This window comes from Sorex fumeus, unplaced genomic scaffold (genome assembly GCF_029834395.1).
Source record: "Sorex fumeus unplaced genomic scaffold, SorFum_2.1 ptg000008l, whole genome shotgun sequence".
NCBI classification, from domain to species: domain Eukaryota; kingdom Metazoa; phylum Chordata; class Mammalia; order Eulipotyphla; family Soricidae; genus Sorex; species Sorex fumeus.
In genome coordinates, this window is record NW_026606065.1 from 52,215,724 (window position 1) to 52,231,682 (window position 15,959).

At 39.9% G+C, this 15,959-nt stretch overlaps 1 protein-coding gene across 5 annotated transcripts in view; it reads right to left on the reverse strand.

The window, feature by feature from the left end:
- The window catches only part of LMO7 (LIM domain 7), a 152,731-nt gene that overhangs the window by 104,845 nt on the left and 31,927 nt on the right, over nucleotides 1–15,959 (reverse strand). For 3 of the 5 annotated variants that reach the window (XM_056109695.1, XM_056109697.1, XM_056109699.1), the window contains exon 3: nucleotides 3,017–3,123. Coding sequence is in view for 2 of the 5 variants with exons in the window: in XM_056109700.1 (XP_055965675.1) it covers nucleotides 3,017–3,123; nucleotides 3,661–3,744 (191 nt within the window). In the remaining 3 variants the exon portion in view is untranslated. Of the gene's footprint in view, nucleotides 1–3,016; nucleotides 3,124–3,660; nucleotides 3,745–15,959 lie in introns of those variants that run through there. The other 2 variants (XM_056109700.1, XM_056109698.1) reach the window with 1 other exon arrangement.

Genomic DNA, 15,959 nt, shown 5'->3' on the forward strand with positions numbered 1-15,959 from the left:
AAATTGCTAAAAAGAAGAGTGTTTTGTAGGTTGTCTTCTGGATCACTGAAATTCAATGACTCTTCGCATCAATAGCTTGTGTTCCACTCACTCACTCTCACTACATACAACTGGCTTCATATCCCATTTTGCGTTCACGACTGCTGCCCACTAACAAAAGTCCTTCACGCTTGCCAACATAAGCGTATAAACTGCCCTTTCCTATTTGCTCTATATCTTTCAAGCAAACATGTATGTTTTTGTTTGGGGGCCATACCCAGCAATGCTCAGGGCTTATCTCTGGCTCTGCACTCAGGGATCACTTTTGGACTTTTGGCAGGCTTAGGGGATTATATAGGATGCTGGGGATGAAACCCGGGTCAGTCATACACAAGGCAAATGCCCAACCCACTGTGCTATCTCGCTCAAATCCCACAAATGTGTATATTGGGCTGAACTGGCAAGAGGCCCACTAGAGATCCACTCATGTTGGAAACTATCTCTGCAGTTAATCATGGAGCATTTAAAATAAACTGCTTGTCACACTTTTGCTAATTTTATTGTATGTCGTGAGCAAAGTAATCTCGGTACTCACACTACTGCACACTCAAAATTAGGAGACTCCTTTACAAAGCATACTAAACCATACTTAAATTCTGTTAGTAATTAAACATTACATTGCAGTACAGTATAAAAGTCTATCACTCAATATCCTTGCTTCCATGTGTTACCATGCTGATAAAAAGGTGTAAGTTGGAAATTGTAACACAGGGTTCTTAACCCTGAGCTTAAATAATGATATTTTGAAAGAGGAAAATTCTTTGTGACTGACACTCACTCCAGCTACAAAAACTGTATCTCGAGGCCAGGAATGTAGCTCAGCCTTGTATGTTTGCGACCCCGTCACCACACCCCTCAAAAATGAAACAAAACAAGCACCCCCAGACATCGCCATACTCTGTCACCTGGGGAGTGCCCTTAAGCTGAATATCACTAACCGGCAGCATGTCCTTATCCAACATTAATGACAACTTTTTTTTTAATCTATAAGAAACCCCACATAACAAAACTCATCAAACTAAGATATAGATTCCTATTTTACTAAATGATTCTTTGCTTTCCCTGAAGCTTGCTTCCTTGTATAAAAACATCATGTCAGGGCACCAAGGCTGTGAGTGACATTTTCAGATTAGCTATCAGCCAGTCTCCCAACAAGAAGGCTTCCTGGCTTCCACCGGGAGCTACAGAGTCGATTCCCCATGCTCTATAGCCTCACAATACAGGACGCTCAGGCGAGACCTTCTCAGCAGACTCCAGGATCTCACGGTGCCATTCTCACTCTGGCACGCCTTGCTTTTATGGACTTGTGGTTTCCACTGAAACAAGTTGTTCTACATACTTCCTACTTCAGCGGCAACTACGTGACCTCCCGGTTTCAGTTTGTCAGTAATTGCGTTTCCCAGAGAGCTGAGCCCAGATACTGATTTTTTTTTGTTGGTGGTGGTGTTGAATACTGTAGTCTCCCCCATGAAACAGGCTCCAGGAAAGCTTGGGCATGGTTTCTGCACTTCACTTTGAGAGCCAACCTACCTGTTCGGCCTAGTCCACAAGCCCACTCCAACACAAGCTACAGTTTCTAGACATTTTGATTTTCAACAGAAAGATTTTATTTTCTTCATAAAATGAGAAAAAGACTTTTGTAGCCAAAAACTTCTTTACCCGTGAGCAATCTTTTTAAGAGAATGTTGATGGAGGATGGGGGTGGGGGGAGGGGAATCATTCATTCACATTGATATTTTTCAGGGAAATTAAATATAACCTCACATACTGCAGAAATAAGCCATTTTATGTGATGAAACTTAGCGTCTCTCAACTACCTTTTGATTAATCAGAAAACACAGAAGGTTCATTCTACTATAACCATTATCGCTAGAGCCTTTAGAAATGCATATTCAACAGAATAGGGGGCATTATGGAATCAAAATGACTCTTCACTTGAAAGAAGATAGACTTTTAAATCTACATGGAATCTTTAGGGTATACTGCTAAAATGGAAAAAATATACTATAAAACACATGTATATACAATATTGCTTTAGGCAAAAATATTTGGTATATTTAAGATGTGAAAGCTATTAAAGCAGCGAAAATAAAAAATATATATGAAAAATCTCTGAATGGGTAGAAACAGATCTTTCCATTTCTGTTATTTTGATAAATATAGGTGTTTATTTTCTCCCTCAGAAAAAAATGTTAATTAGGTGTAATAACCATGATAAGGGAAGGGTAGTCATTATTCTAAAACTGAATTATCTTCTGAACACATATATCTGGTAACACGAGTTTACTCTGATTCACTAAAAGAAAATTAGATTTATAGGGAGAAAAAAAGTCTCACAATATCTTCAAACCAGATTTCCTGAAACTATGTACTCATACATGAGTACCATTTTCCACCAAAAACTCAACAGAAATACCTGTGCACATTTTCACTCCCACTTTCACTTTTCTGTCCTGGCCATTAAAATCGTGAAAAGCAGTTTATTTTTAAAAATCAGCCACAATCAACACTTTCATTAAATCTACATGTTGATCCCAGGCACAGCTGCCTTCCAAATACTCAGTGTTTTACCTCTGCCCACACTCATTTTTACATCAGTAATTGGACCTTCATTCCGATTTATAAAAACTATTCTTAATCACTCTTTTCACCCCAGAAGCTATATGAGAATCTCTATATTCACTTTTAAGTACAGTGTTAAATATAATGGGGACCTTTACCATTAGCAACCAAAAACAACCTTATTGGACAAGCAATGAAATAGAAACTGTGTTTTAGTTAAAATAGACCCTGTCATGGTATCAATCACAGACTGCTTCATAACTCACAATCCTCAAGCTCATTTCATGTCATTTGGAATGAGAATAGGCAGGAATAGAGAGGAATACTTTCTATATAATCGTAAACTCTCAAGAATTCTTTGCACTTAAACCTACATTTAAAATACATATATACATATAAAACAAGTCCAACTTACTTGACAGTGACGCGGTTTGATAAATCCTGTAGATCCCCAGGATGGAAAAGCTGGGCTTCTCTCAATCCAATCTGTTCACAAGCTTTCAAAAATACATTTATATTATCCTGTGAAAAGAAGTAGAAAGTGGTTGCTTAGCTGAACTCGTTCTCTCGCTCTTTCTCTTTCTCTTGCTCGCTCAGACAAAAGATTAGTAATTTTTATGATATAACTTCTCCGCTTCAAAGTCCAGTTACAGCAAGCAAAAAAGGAGGCAGTGAGACCAATGATATGTTTAAAAAAAAAAAGCTGGGCTTGTAGACTTGTCTAGGCGTTCAGTCTAGCAAAGCATAAACGGGAGTGCTATCCTATGTCCTATCCTACGCTGCTTCCGTGATCTTTGTGACTGGCACGTTAAACATTACCTGTTATAGGACAAGTGCCTAGCCACTGAGCAGTAATCTACACTTTGATGTCAGCTCTGCTCTGCAAACAAACGCCCTCTTCCCAGCTTTGCACGGCAAGCTTCACCCCTCCTCTTTAAAAATAACTCCAGCTACTGACATTCACCCACCCAGAAACTGTTGGCAGGAAAGAAATAAGAGGAGGAACATTCTGTTTCTATGATTACAAATTACAGAACGACTGTGGAATAAATACCACACCTGGAATCTGGGTTTGGTTGCTGAGCCGGCTCTTGACAGACAGGGAAACCTTACTATAGGACCCAGGAGAAACCCAGTGCTCATTGGCTCACTCTGCCTGAGTTAGGTGTGGCTCATGACTCACGCCCTGCACCTGCCTCCTGGGGAACAGCCTCCCCAAAAGAAAATGTACGTTGTGCCCCTATCTCATTTCAAACCCCAAATCCTCCGTCCACTAGACAACGCTCCCTGCCCGCCCCCCCCCCCCCCATGCCCATGCAACTGCTCCAGACGCTGACTCGAAACAAGTCGCCCTCACAGGCAGCTGCACTGCAAAGGCAAGTTGGGTGAGTAGCATGAGCTGGATCTTCCATCTCCACTCCTCTACATATGTAAACACTGTGCAGGGCTGAGCCGGTAACTGATCCCATGTGAACTCGACCTTCACCTTCACTCGCTGGGGTTCTCAGGCAAGAGAGTGGCTTCCTAGCGTGCCAACACACGTCCGTCTATTTAAACAGGATGGCAACACTGCGTCTGTGGTGTGAACCTCAGCAAAACCTCCCAGAACCCTCATCCCCTTCCCCAGAAGCTGACTGTGAGCCACCAGAAGACCACCGAGCACTTGGAGAAAAAAATAAACGCTCTTTCCCCTGCAAACTCACCCTCACTGGAAGAAAAGCAGGGTGGGGTAGCAAGGGATGGTGAAGGATATAAACAAACAAACAAACAAATAACAACAACAACAACAAAAAGAAGAAGCTATAACTCAGCAGCTGGGAGACAGGGAGGGCGTTGGGGGAACGGGAAAACAAATATATGGCAAAAGAAAGGCAACGCTGATTTGCAAAGGAGCCAAGATTTTCTTCTTAAGGAAAAAGGAAGCATAAGGGTGGAAGGTTACTCAGCCTATTAAGGCAGTATTAAGTCCAAGCTGAAATCCATGATTCCTTTAAATATAAGGTCAAAGATGAAAGGAACTCATAAGTCAAAAGCCAAATAGATGCCTTGATACAAGGCATTTAATCTGATTTTTGTGGGGAAAGGGGAAATAACACACTGGCGAAATTCCAGGCTGAACAAATGTGATTATTTTGTTATTACACACACATAATTTCTAAAACCTATGCTAATTGTAAGTATCAAATGATTCAAATTAATGTTTTCAAAACTGATCCCCAAATAATCAGGAAAGAACAAATGGCTTGGTGTTTCAGTAACCCAGGATGCAAATCTCATATCAAAAAAAAATAGTTATAATGCATCAGACTAATACCCAAGAATAGCCAAGATAAGTACCAGGAGGTTTACTCCATGGCTTGGAGGTCAGCTGCTGCACATGCTAGGAGAAAAGGCAGCTCAGATAGAGAAGGGAGCACCAAATAAAGAGTGTTGGGAGGATCCTCCCAAGATGGGAGATGCATGCTGAAAGTAGACTATAGACCGAACATGATTTTCACTCAATGCCTCTTTTGCAAACCACAGCACCCAAAAGAATAGAAAGAGCAAAAGGGAATCCCCTGCCACGGAGGCAGGGTGGGATGGGGGGTGGGAGGGATACTGGGATCAGTGGTGGTGGAGAATGGGTGCTGGTGGAGGGATAGGTACCCGATCATTGTATAACTGAAACCCAAGCACAAAAAATTGTAAGTCTACAACTGTACCTCATGGTGTTTCACTAATAAAAATTTTTTAAAAAAAGAGAAAAAAAGGTCTCCCATCAATTGTTTGTTCCAATTTAAAATATTTCACAAGTTTTAAGCAGTAAACCTATTGAATTAGAGTCAAAATATTCTCACATATTTTATGAAAACACAATAGCATTAATATGGTTCAGTAAAGACAGGCCAACTTTTACTTATGTTTTTTAATTTAATAATTATAGCTCAAGGTCACATGTTTGTCATAGTTATTAACATTCGTGGTTTTTATGTTTAGCTATTATACCTCATAACCATTAAAATGCCCAAAACCAGGGGCTGGATCCATAGCACAGTGGGTAGGGTGTTTGCCTTGCACGCGGGTGACCCAGGTTTGATTCCCAGCATCCCATATGGTACCCTGAGCACCGCCAGGAATAATTCCTGAGTGCAAAGCCAGGAGTGACCCCTGAGAATCACTGGGTGTGACCCAAAAAGCAAAAAATAAATAAATAAAAAATAAAATGCCCCAAACCCTCCACAATTGTCCTTGTATTACTTTTTGGCCACCTACTCATTCCCCAACTATTATCCCACCCACTTGGTAACCTCAGTTTAATAATCCAAGGCCAAGGATTTGATACTGTCTCTCCTCTTGATTTGTTTCTCTGTATACCACATATGAGTGAGTCATTCAGTATCTGACAATAAGGATAGATTCTTAATGCCACACATGCCTCAAATCCCAACTAAGCATTTGGAAGAAGCCACTTAAAACCCAAAGTGGCTATGCTTCATTCTAGTCAAAGGAAAATATAATTATAATTAAGCTCTAATTTTAAATAAAGCCTTTATGTTAAAAAGCAGACTATCTAGCAAATAATTCAATGACATTCAAGCCAGAGTCGCATGTGGCCTAGGTAGCAGGAACAGGTTGTACACAGACCTCAGCTGTAGTATAAATCATGCTCATTGGACTGGAGCCCAAGGGTAATTTATTTTTGCAATTTTGAAGTACCTATGTAAAGAGCTGCCTACGGGGACACATAAAATCATAAAATTCTAGTGTCTATTGAAACATCAAAAAAACACAACACACTTTAAAGAAAGTATATAGTCCTCATTTAAGGAATTCATTTTCACTTGAAATTAGCAAAGATAATAAAAATCAAAACCACAGTCAGGCCTGAAACAAACCTTATCTCATTGTGCTGGTGGCCAGGACTCCGAGTTAACTCCACTACAAACCAACTGTGTGGCTTTGGAAACAATAACCTTTCTGGCCCCTTTTCTTCATCTTGAAATTGAGTAGTTTGGGGGATCTGCAACCCATTCCACCAAGGGCAAACTCTTCTCTCGGCCTTGGAAGGAAAGGCCAGCCCTCCACAGCCCAACCCTTAACACAAATATATTTCTACTTACAAGCCAGAGTTCATGTCAAAAGCTTGTGTTAACCATCTAGAATTTCTACACTTTAAAAACCAAAAATGGTTTCTCAAAAATAAACCCCCAAAACAATGACCCTGGATTTCTGCAGTAGAGCTTTTTTTTTTTTTTTTTTTTTGGCTTTCGATTTTTCTTTGGCTGTCAGAGAAAGCAGACACTAGCTAAGTGGGAAATCAGAGTGGTTGGAGATTTTCAAACCCTCTCCAATTGTCTCTGCAACTCTCAGTATTGAATCAATTCTAAGGACAGACATAATGTGTATGGGTTCCTGAGGATAGTAGATACATGGGACAGGTAGATTGCTCCATAGCTGGAAGCCTGCCTCATGAGGAAAGGGGAGCAGGCAGCTGGAATAGAGAAGGGATCACCAAGAAAATGATGGCTGGAGGAAGCAGTTGGGATGGGAGATGTGTGCAGAAAGTAGATAAAGGACCAAAGATAATAACCTCTCAGTGTGTGTACTGCAAGCCATAATGCCCAAAAGTAGAGAAAGATTATGGGGGATTATGTCTTCCATGGAGGCAGGGGGAGGGTGGGAAAGGTAGGGTATAATGGGGATATTGGTGGTGGAGGGATGGGTGTTTGATAATTGTGTGATTGTAATCCAAACATGAATGCTTATAACTATCTCATGGTGTTTCGATAAAATTTAAAAAAAAAATAGGTGTGTGGGTTGGGGCTGGAGTGATAGCACAGCAGGTAGGGCATGTGCCTGGCATGCAGCAGATCCAGGTTCAATTCCTCCACCCCTCTCGGAGAGCCTGGCAAGCTACCGAGAGTATCTTGCCTGCACAGCAAAGCCTGGCAAGCTACCCGTGATGTTTTTGATATGCCAACAAGTCTGACAATGGAGGCATTACTGGTGCCCGCTCAAGCAAAATCGATGAACAATGGGAGGACAGTGCTACAGAGGTGTGGGTTGAGGAGGCAATCTGTTACTGAGAGACCAAATAAGGAAGAACACTCACTAACAACAGAGGCACTATGAAACATCTACAAAAACTTACCAAGACTTCAGGTTTATATTATTGCATTATAGTGCTAATAATGTTTATCCGTGTTCCCTAGCAAGTTATCCCAAAACTTTGCAATTTAAAATAAATACTTATGAATTCACCCAATTTCTAAAAGTCATGTATTTGTCCCAAGTTGTCCTAAGTTCGATGGTTCTGCCTTGTGGTCCTCTTATCGGGTTGTATAGAAGATGTCTGAAGGCTTGAAGCCTTTGCTTCCAAAGTCACTCACACACAGGACCAGCAAACCAGGGCAAGTGGAAAGCAGGAAGCCACAGTTTTTTTAGCAAATGGCTATTTAGACAAAGGACTGCTCAACAAAAACAATTACCCAAGAGCAAGATGGAAGTTGCAATGCCTTGTCCTAATTTTACAAACTGTAGTCACTATTTTCTCAGTATTCCGCCTTTTATAAAAGACTGCCCTACAGAAGGTAGAAAGACATACAAGAACACAGATTGTAAGAGGGGAGAATCACTGGGTATCAATTTTATAGATTGGTAAAGTGACCTCAGCTCATTTTCTAGTCCCAATGTCCTCCCACATGCCAGATTCACTAATACCCTCCTACAGCTCCAAAAATTCTCATCCCTTTACAAAATGACCTCAATATCCACAAAATAAATCAGATTGGGCTGTGCATGATATCAGGACTGGTTTTCATTGTTTGTCTCCTTATGATTTTGAGGGGTTTTTTTGAGGCCACACTCAAAACAGTACTCAGGGGACCACATGTGGTGCCAGGGATCAAACCCAGGTCAGTCAAGTGCAAGGCAAGCACTCTTCCTGCTGTACTATCTCCCCAGCACCTAGTTTTGGTTCTTTAGGGGTAGTTCTTCAGTGCAGTATCCCATAGCTCAAAAGGTAGTGAATTAAAGTGGCAAGTTACCTGCCACATATTCATATAAGGTGGTACAGGTGCTGGATAATGATAGATGTACTCCCAACTCCAAGTCGGAGAAATGAAATAAATATGGGAGTGAGTCACTGATCCAGTGAAATCTTGAAATTTTGCAAAGCATGTTCGTCCTTAGGATCTGAGACTAGGGAATAATTTGTGATCTTCTATTTCATCCTTTAGAATCTTCTTCACTCCACCTTCATTCCATCACCTTTTGTTTTCCTTGAAAATATCCTGTATTTGTATGTGTGGCATTTTTGCTTGTTTCTTTCTATTTGGGAGCCACACCCAGCAGTGCTCAGGGCTTACTCCTGGCTCTATGCTCAGAGTTCTCTCCCAGCAGGGCTCAGGGGACCATATGTGGTGACAGAGATCAAATCCATGTTGGCCACATGCAAAGCATGCTACACTATCTTTATACTACCTGCTATACTATCTCTCCAATCTTTGTATATGTGGATTTTTAGGTCAACTTCCTCCCTGTAGAAGTTTGGGAGATTAGCAAGCTCTAATTTTATGTTTTTGCCTTTTTTTTTTAACTTGATAGTTCTGCAAATAAAATTCCCTCAAAAATACTGTTTCCTGTGAATCTTTTTGAACTTCATTGCACTGACAAAAGTCATACCCACTAGTCAACTCAAGAGAGGTCTTCTCTGCCTTGGTCTTCTGAAACGAATGAATGGCAACACTGTTGAGTTTCTTGGAAGACTACTGCGACACTAGAGAGAATTCCAAGGCCAGTTGGATCTTTCTAAAATCTTGATAAGATTTATGGCCACACTCTCAGCTTCATCCTTCATTACCCTGTGCTTGATGATTAACTAAAATTTATTTCTCAATTATAATATCACTGACTCACTAAAGAGATTAATCATTTTAAACCTAGCAATTCCTGTCTTTCATTTTTAACATTTTAACCTTTTCTTTCTCACTCACCTTACATTTTACTATAATTAGCAAAAATAATAAAAAGATAATGAAACAACAACTGAAAATTTCATAATATGGGTCACCAGTTTATTTTGGCCTGGTTTATAGGTGCAAGAAATTAAATATTTGTTAGCAATCACTGGAATCAAGAGGCAAGGTCAAGATGGTGAAATAGGGAGAATCTCTGTAGGGTTCTCCTGAAGTCATGAAAAAAAAATCACATCAAGAGTTAGAAGACATTCAGAATTCTGTCTGAGATCTGCTGAAGAGAACACAAAGGGACCCACAAGAGGGACCCTACTGTGGAGCAGCAACTTGCAGCTCTCATTCGAAAGTTAAATTTTCACATAGCAGCAGACATAAGGATATGGATGGGTTTGCCCACTTCTATGAATGAAAGTCAAAGTCTAATACCCCTCAATCCCCAAGCATAAGAACAGAAAATGCCCAAAAAAAATTAAAAACGAATGAGCAAAAGCAGGGGCTCGTACACTTCTTTCTCCTAGAAAGTTTTCTTCCAAAGAATTTTTTTACATGATCCTAGGTGTGTATGTGTTAAAATAGATATACCAAAACAGGCATACCTCACATTCAGTTTTTTAACCCCATATGGGCCCATTACCCATCATTTAAAATGCTAGATGCTAAAATATCTGAACTGTAAAAAAATGCAATATGAGGCTCAATGGGAAAATGGAAGAAATGGAAGATAAAATAAGTAAACTTGAAGATTAGGTGAAGGAAACTATCAAAAGGGAAAAAAATGGGGCAAGATGGAGCACTTCCAGCGGAGTTTGGGGTCCAGGAAGTACCAGGGATCAAATCTGGCTCACTTGCATGAAGCATGCTTCCAGTCTTTGAGTTACATCCCCTTTATCTTTTGTGTGTGTGTGCATGTGTATGTGTGTGCATGCGTGTGTGTTGAATTCCAGGTCTCACACTTGCAAGTGAAAGTGCTCTATTATTGAGCTACATCCCTGATTCCACCACATCCCTCTCCCCCAAAAAAGGAATTAATATATATATACATATATATACATATATATCATGGTTTACAACAGGTTTCAAGTCATTATTTTATACTTGTAATACTACTTCATTATCCTTACACCAGAGTGTCAATACCCCACCGTCCACCCCCTCTCTCCCCTTTTGTCAACACAGATTGCTCCTCTGTTGCCATTATCTCAGAGCTTGTTTTCATAAGGGACTAGCTTATCAATTGCTTTGGTTCTTAAGATATATATGGGTGTGTGTGTATGTGTGTGTGTGTGTGTGTGTGTGTGTGTGTGTGTGTGTTTGGTGTATAACTTTTTAATCAAGTAAACAGGAGATTTATCTGAAAGTATCAAAGGAATAACACTTGCATTGCATTCCAGAGGTTCAAAAAGAGAGGAAATAAAGAAAGCAGAATTCATAATTGCAAAAATAAGAGCTGAGAAATCCCTCTATCTAAGAAGGGAGTAAAGTAAAGGCCCTCCCGTCGATCATCGATTTGCTCAAGCGGGCCCAGTAACGTCTCCATTGGAGACTTTGTTGTTACTGTGTCTGGCATATCGAATAAATCGAACTCGGGTCGGCCATGTTGACTGCGTGCAAGGCAGACACCCTACCCGCTGTGCTATCGCTCCAGGGCCAGAGCGATAGCACAGCGGGTAAGGCATTTGCCTTGCATGTAGCTGACCAGGGTTCGATCCCTGGCACCCCATATGGTTCCCCAAGCACTGCCAGGAGTGATTCCTGGGTGCAGAGCCAGGAGTAACTTCTGAGTATCGCTGGGTGTGCAAAAAAAGCAAAAACAAACAAAAAAAGTCTAAGAAGGGAGATCTTTATCTAAATCCAGGAAACTCAAAAAATAAATAAATAAATAAATAAATAAATAACAAAAGAAATTTAAATAGTCAATACCAAGACATGTTGTAATGAAAATGGCAAGAGTCAAAAATACAGAATCCTAAATGCAGCAGGACACGTGTGAGAGAAAATTCACATATAAATGAAACTACATAAGACTCAGCAGATTTCCAAGCTGAAACTCTTTCTATAGGATTGCAGGGAATGGCATGGCATATCTAAAGTGTTACATGAAAAATCCTCAAACCAAGAATTTTCTATCTGATAGGTTATCTCTTATATTTGAAGGAATGATGAAAAGTCTTTCAAACAGAAAAAGGAACTAACAGTAGTAAGATATATATTACACATAAAATGGGGGAAAGAGGGAGCATAGTAATGGGATCTAAAATGAATTCATGACTTATTTGCTCTAAAATAAAACAAAATTAATCTAGAACTTTAGATGTTAGCTACATGGTAGCTTCAAAACAAAAATACTTAGAAGAAACCAACGAGAGGCCAATGGAAGCTTATCACTCACTACACAAGAAGTAGATACAAAACTAAAGGGGGGGGAAAGAGTCAAACAAAAACAAACTGCAATAATACCCCCAAATCCATGTAATTACTCTACACATAAATGGAGTAAGCTCACTGATCAAAAGGCCCAGAGTGGCAAAGGGATGAGTAAACAAAACCCAGCCTTCCACTGCTTACAGGAGACACACACAACTTCAGCGTTAAACACAGGCTCAAAATAAAAGGTGCAAAATAATCACATAGGCAAATGATAGCTTAAAAAAGGCACAGATGGTCATATTTACAGCAGAAAAAAATATCTAAAACTAACATAGACAATAAGAAAGATGAACATTACACAGTTATTAAAGGATCAACACATCAAAAGATCTTAACTCAGATATATATATATATATATATATATATATGAAAGAAACACAGTAAGAGAGCAATAAACAGGCAGAGGCAATAGAACTGTACAGTTGGTCCACAGAACTGAGTTTGGGGAGTGAGGAGAAGGCCTATGGGTCCTGGAGGAGGAAAGTGGGTACCCTGGTGGTGGGTGTTGTGTTGGAATATATACATAAAATCCTTATTAACTAAGTCATAGTACCTCAGGTTTTTTAAATACTAATAATTGGAAGAGCTGACTAACAGACAGTGTTCTTCAACCTCCGCCCCCCCACCCCCCACACACACATACACATACACACAATGCCAAAAACACATTCTTTTCTGGTACACAAGGAACATTCTCCAGGGTAGACCACATCTGGGACACAAGCCTAGTGTCAATAAAGTCACAGAATGAATGCAACTCTATCATGTATCTTTTCAGATAACAACACCATGAAAGTCGAAATTGACCATAAAAAGCAAGTTGGAAAAACCTCAAACATTTGGAGACTAAATAGCATACTTTTAAATAACGCTTTGGGTCAAGAGAGAAATCAAGGAATAGAGAAAAGAATTCTTGAAACAAATGAGAATAAAGACACAAGCTATGAGAACATCCAGGATACAGGAAAAGTGGAACTTAAAGGAAAGGAAGTTCACAGCAAACCATGCTTACACCAAGAAACAAAGAAAGCGGGCAGGAAGCCGGCCTTGCACACAGCCAGTTAGAGTTCGAGTTCAATAACAGGCACTTCTTATATTTCTGCATGGTGGTTTACAGTACTGTTACTTTCAGCAACCCCTACGCCTGGCTGACAACTTCCCTACACCACTGTGTAGAGTTCTCTTCACTGTCCTATTCCCCCCACTCTTATCATGCCATACTTCCTACTAAAGACTAGTTCCCATGATTTGTGTTTCTATTGCTGCTGGGAATTTGTTAATCCTTTACTATATTTCTGTATATCCTGCATATGAGACAGAGCATTCTGTGTCTGTCCCTCTCCTTCTAACTTCACCCAGCATGCATGATAACCTCCAGATCCAACCATATAGCAGCCAATTGCATGACTTCATCTTTTCTTACTCTAGCTGAGTAGTATTCCACTGTGTACGTGTGCCATAGTTTCTTTATGGGGGTCATCTGTTCTTGAACATTTGGGTGGTTTCCAGAATTCTGCCATTGTATATAGTGCTGCAATGAACATCAGAGTGCAAATGTCTTTTCTGAATAGGGTTTTGGGGCCCTCAGAGTAGCTGCCAAGAATTGAAATTTCTGAGTCACATGGAAGCTCAATTCTTAATTTTTTCAGACAAGCCATTATCATTTTCCAAAAGGGCTAAATGAGTCAACATTCCCACCAGCAGTGAACGAGGATTCAGGGTAACATTTTCACCCAGAGTTCCCAGATGACATCACCTAGAAATGCTTCCCCAAACAACCAATAGTTCCATGCTATTCCAAGATAGGCTCTGGGCGTACTTTAAACATGTTTTGAACATTTTATAAATGGTCTCTAATTCCTGAACCTGAGTGTAAAATTCAAAGTGCCTGAATTCCATTCTTACCAAATCCTAATTGTGATCTCTACTGAATTACTTGAAAGCAACTCCTAAGCATTGAGGCAAATTCCATAGATGCAAATTTGCATTTTTATTAGTTTCCATTGCAAAAGTGGTCTGGTCACAACTTGGATCACCTGGCACTACTTTGAAAAATGTGTCCTTTATTTTATAGCATAGCTAATAATAATTGTGTCCGTGAAGTAACACCTACATTTATGACTACTATGTGGGTCACCCTCAAGGATCCAGCTTCACTCACTGTAAGAAAAATAAGCAGTTAGATCTTTGCCTTTCACTTGGGTTCTTATTCCTCCACAAAGAAAAGATTTTGTGTTCATTTGTTAACAAAGTAACCTTGCATAAGGAAAGGCATTTTGTCCCCTGTAAAAATGGGAATAGCAAACAAGCAGGAATGCTCGGCAAAGCTGGAGCAAAAACAAAATCAAAAGTTGGCAAGTTAGGGTGCAGGAGGTCTGAGGAATGAGGCCTGAGTTCTCTAGTGCCAGACTGCTACTGAAACGCTTAATCAACTCAGGTTACAACGAACTCCAGGACAGAAATAACAGGCTCTCTCCCACTGCAGTGTGAATTAAGGTACAGTCTTGCATATTATTTGTCATGTTAAACTTCACATCAAAAATGAAGTAATTATAAACCACCTACTCTTTCAAAGAAAGTGCTGAAATAGAAGATGCATATTTTATGAGGAAAAACTATGCAGCAAACTTAAGAACTGCCTGGAAAATCACATTTATTTTGTGCAGCTCTTGCCACCCACTTTAGGGAACACCTTGATTGGTGGTGTTCTGGGGTCACTGGTCCTTATGTAAGCATGCTCGGTCACTAGGATTCTCTCTTTATGAAACTGACCCACTTTTCCATGTCAAGAAACTCCAAAGGCCTCTAACTATAATAGATAAATTTATTTATAAGATAATAAATAAAATTATTATCACACTTTGATAAGTCACAGTTCTTCCATTTCTCTTCCCCTTTCCCTCTGTCAATCACCATGTTTCACAGAGTCTGAGTTTTATTTCCAGGATTTTTTTGGTCACTTAATTTCATTTGTTTCTTTATAGTTTACATAGAGTGAAGCCATCCACTACTGGCATTTCAGTTTCTGAAATTTTTTTTAATGTTTAAAATCTTAATTCCCTCTTTCTCCCACATGTGGGTCCCTTAGCTCTCCTCCAACTAGACTCCATGTGTTCCCCGATTGCTTCAATGACTCTTATCTCTAATGTGACATTTTTAGGTTCCCATAATAACCCACTGGCCTGTCACCAAACACTAACTTTTCCAGATTAATTTTTTTTACTTATTACTATTAGACAGCAAGCTGGGACACTTTACATGAATTACCACATGTTCTCTTATTTTTTTAATCAATCTAGCACAGCAGGTAGGATGTTTGTCTTATACAAGGCCAACCCAGGCTCGATTCCTCCGTCCCCCTCAGAGAACCTGGCAAGCTACCGAGAGTATCCCACCCATACGGCAGAGCTTGGCAAACTCCCCATGACGTATTCAATATGCCAAAAACAGTAACAAGACTCACAATGGAGATGTTACTGGTGCCCGCTAGAGCGAATGGATGAACAATGGGAGTACAGTGCTACAGTGCTATATTTGCAATAGTACAAAATTTGGGGTGTTTGTTTAGCTTCATATTCAAGTATATGTTTATGTGCTACCAAGCCCACCTCCAAAGGGCCAGTGGCTTAGTTTCCACATTTGTCTTCTCCTTTCCCTCTGGCAATCACCACGTTTCTCAGAGTCTGAGTGTTATTTTTTTTTTTTTTGGTCAGTTAATTTCATTTGCTTCTTCATAGTTCACATAGAGCGAAGCCATCCACTACCGGCCTTTTACTTCCTGACATTTCACTCAGCATAAACACCTCAAATTTCACCATGTCATCAAAAGCAGGCCTTCATCTTTTCTAATATCTGAGCAATATTCCATCAAGTATTTGACCCCAGGTTCCACTCATTCTTTGATGAACATTTCAAATGACTTCATGCTTTGGTTATTTTGAATAGTACATTACAGGTTTTTTAAAAAATGGAATA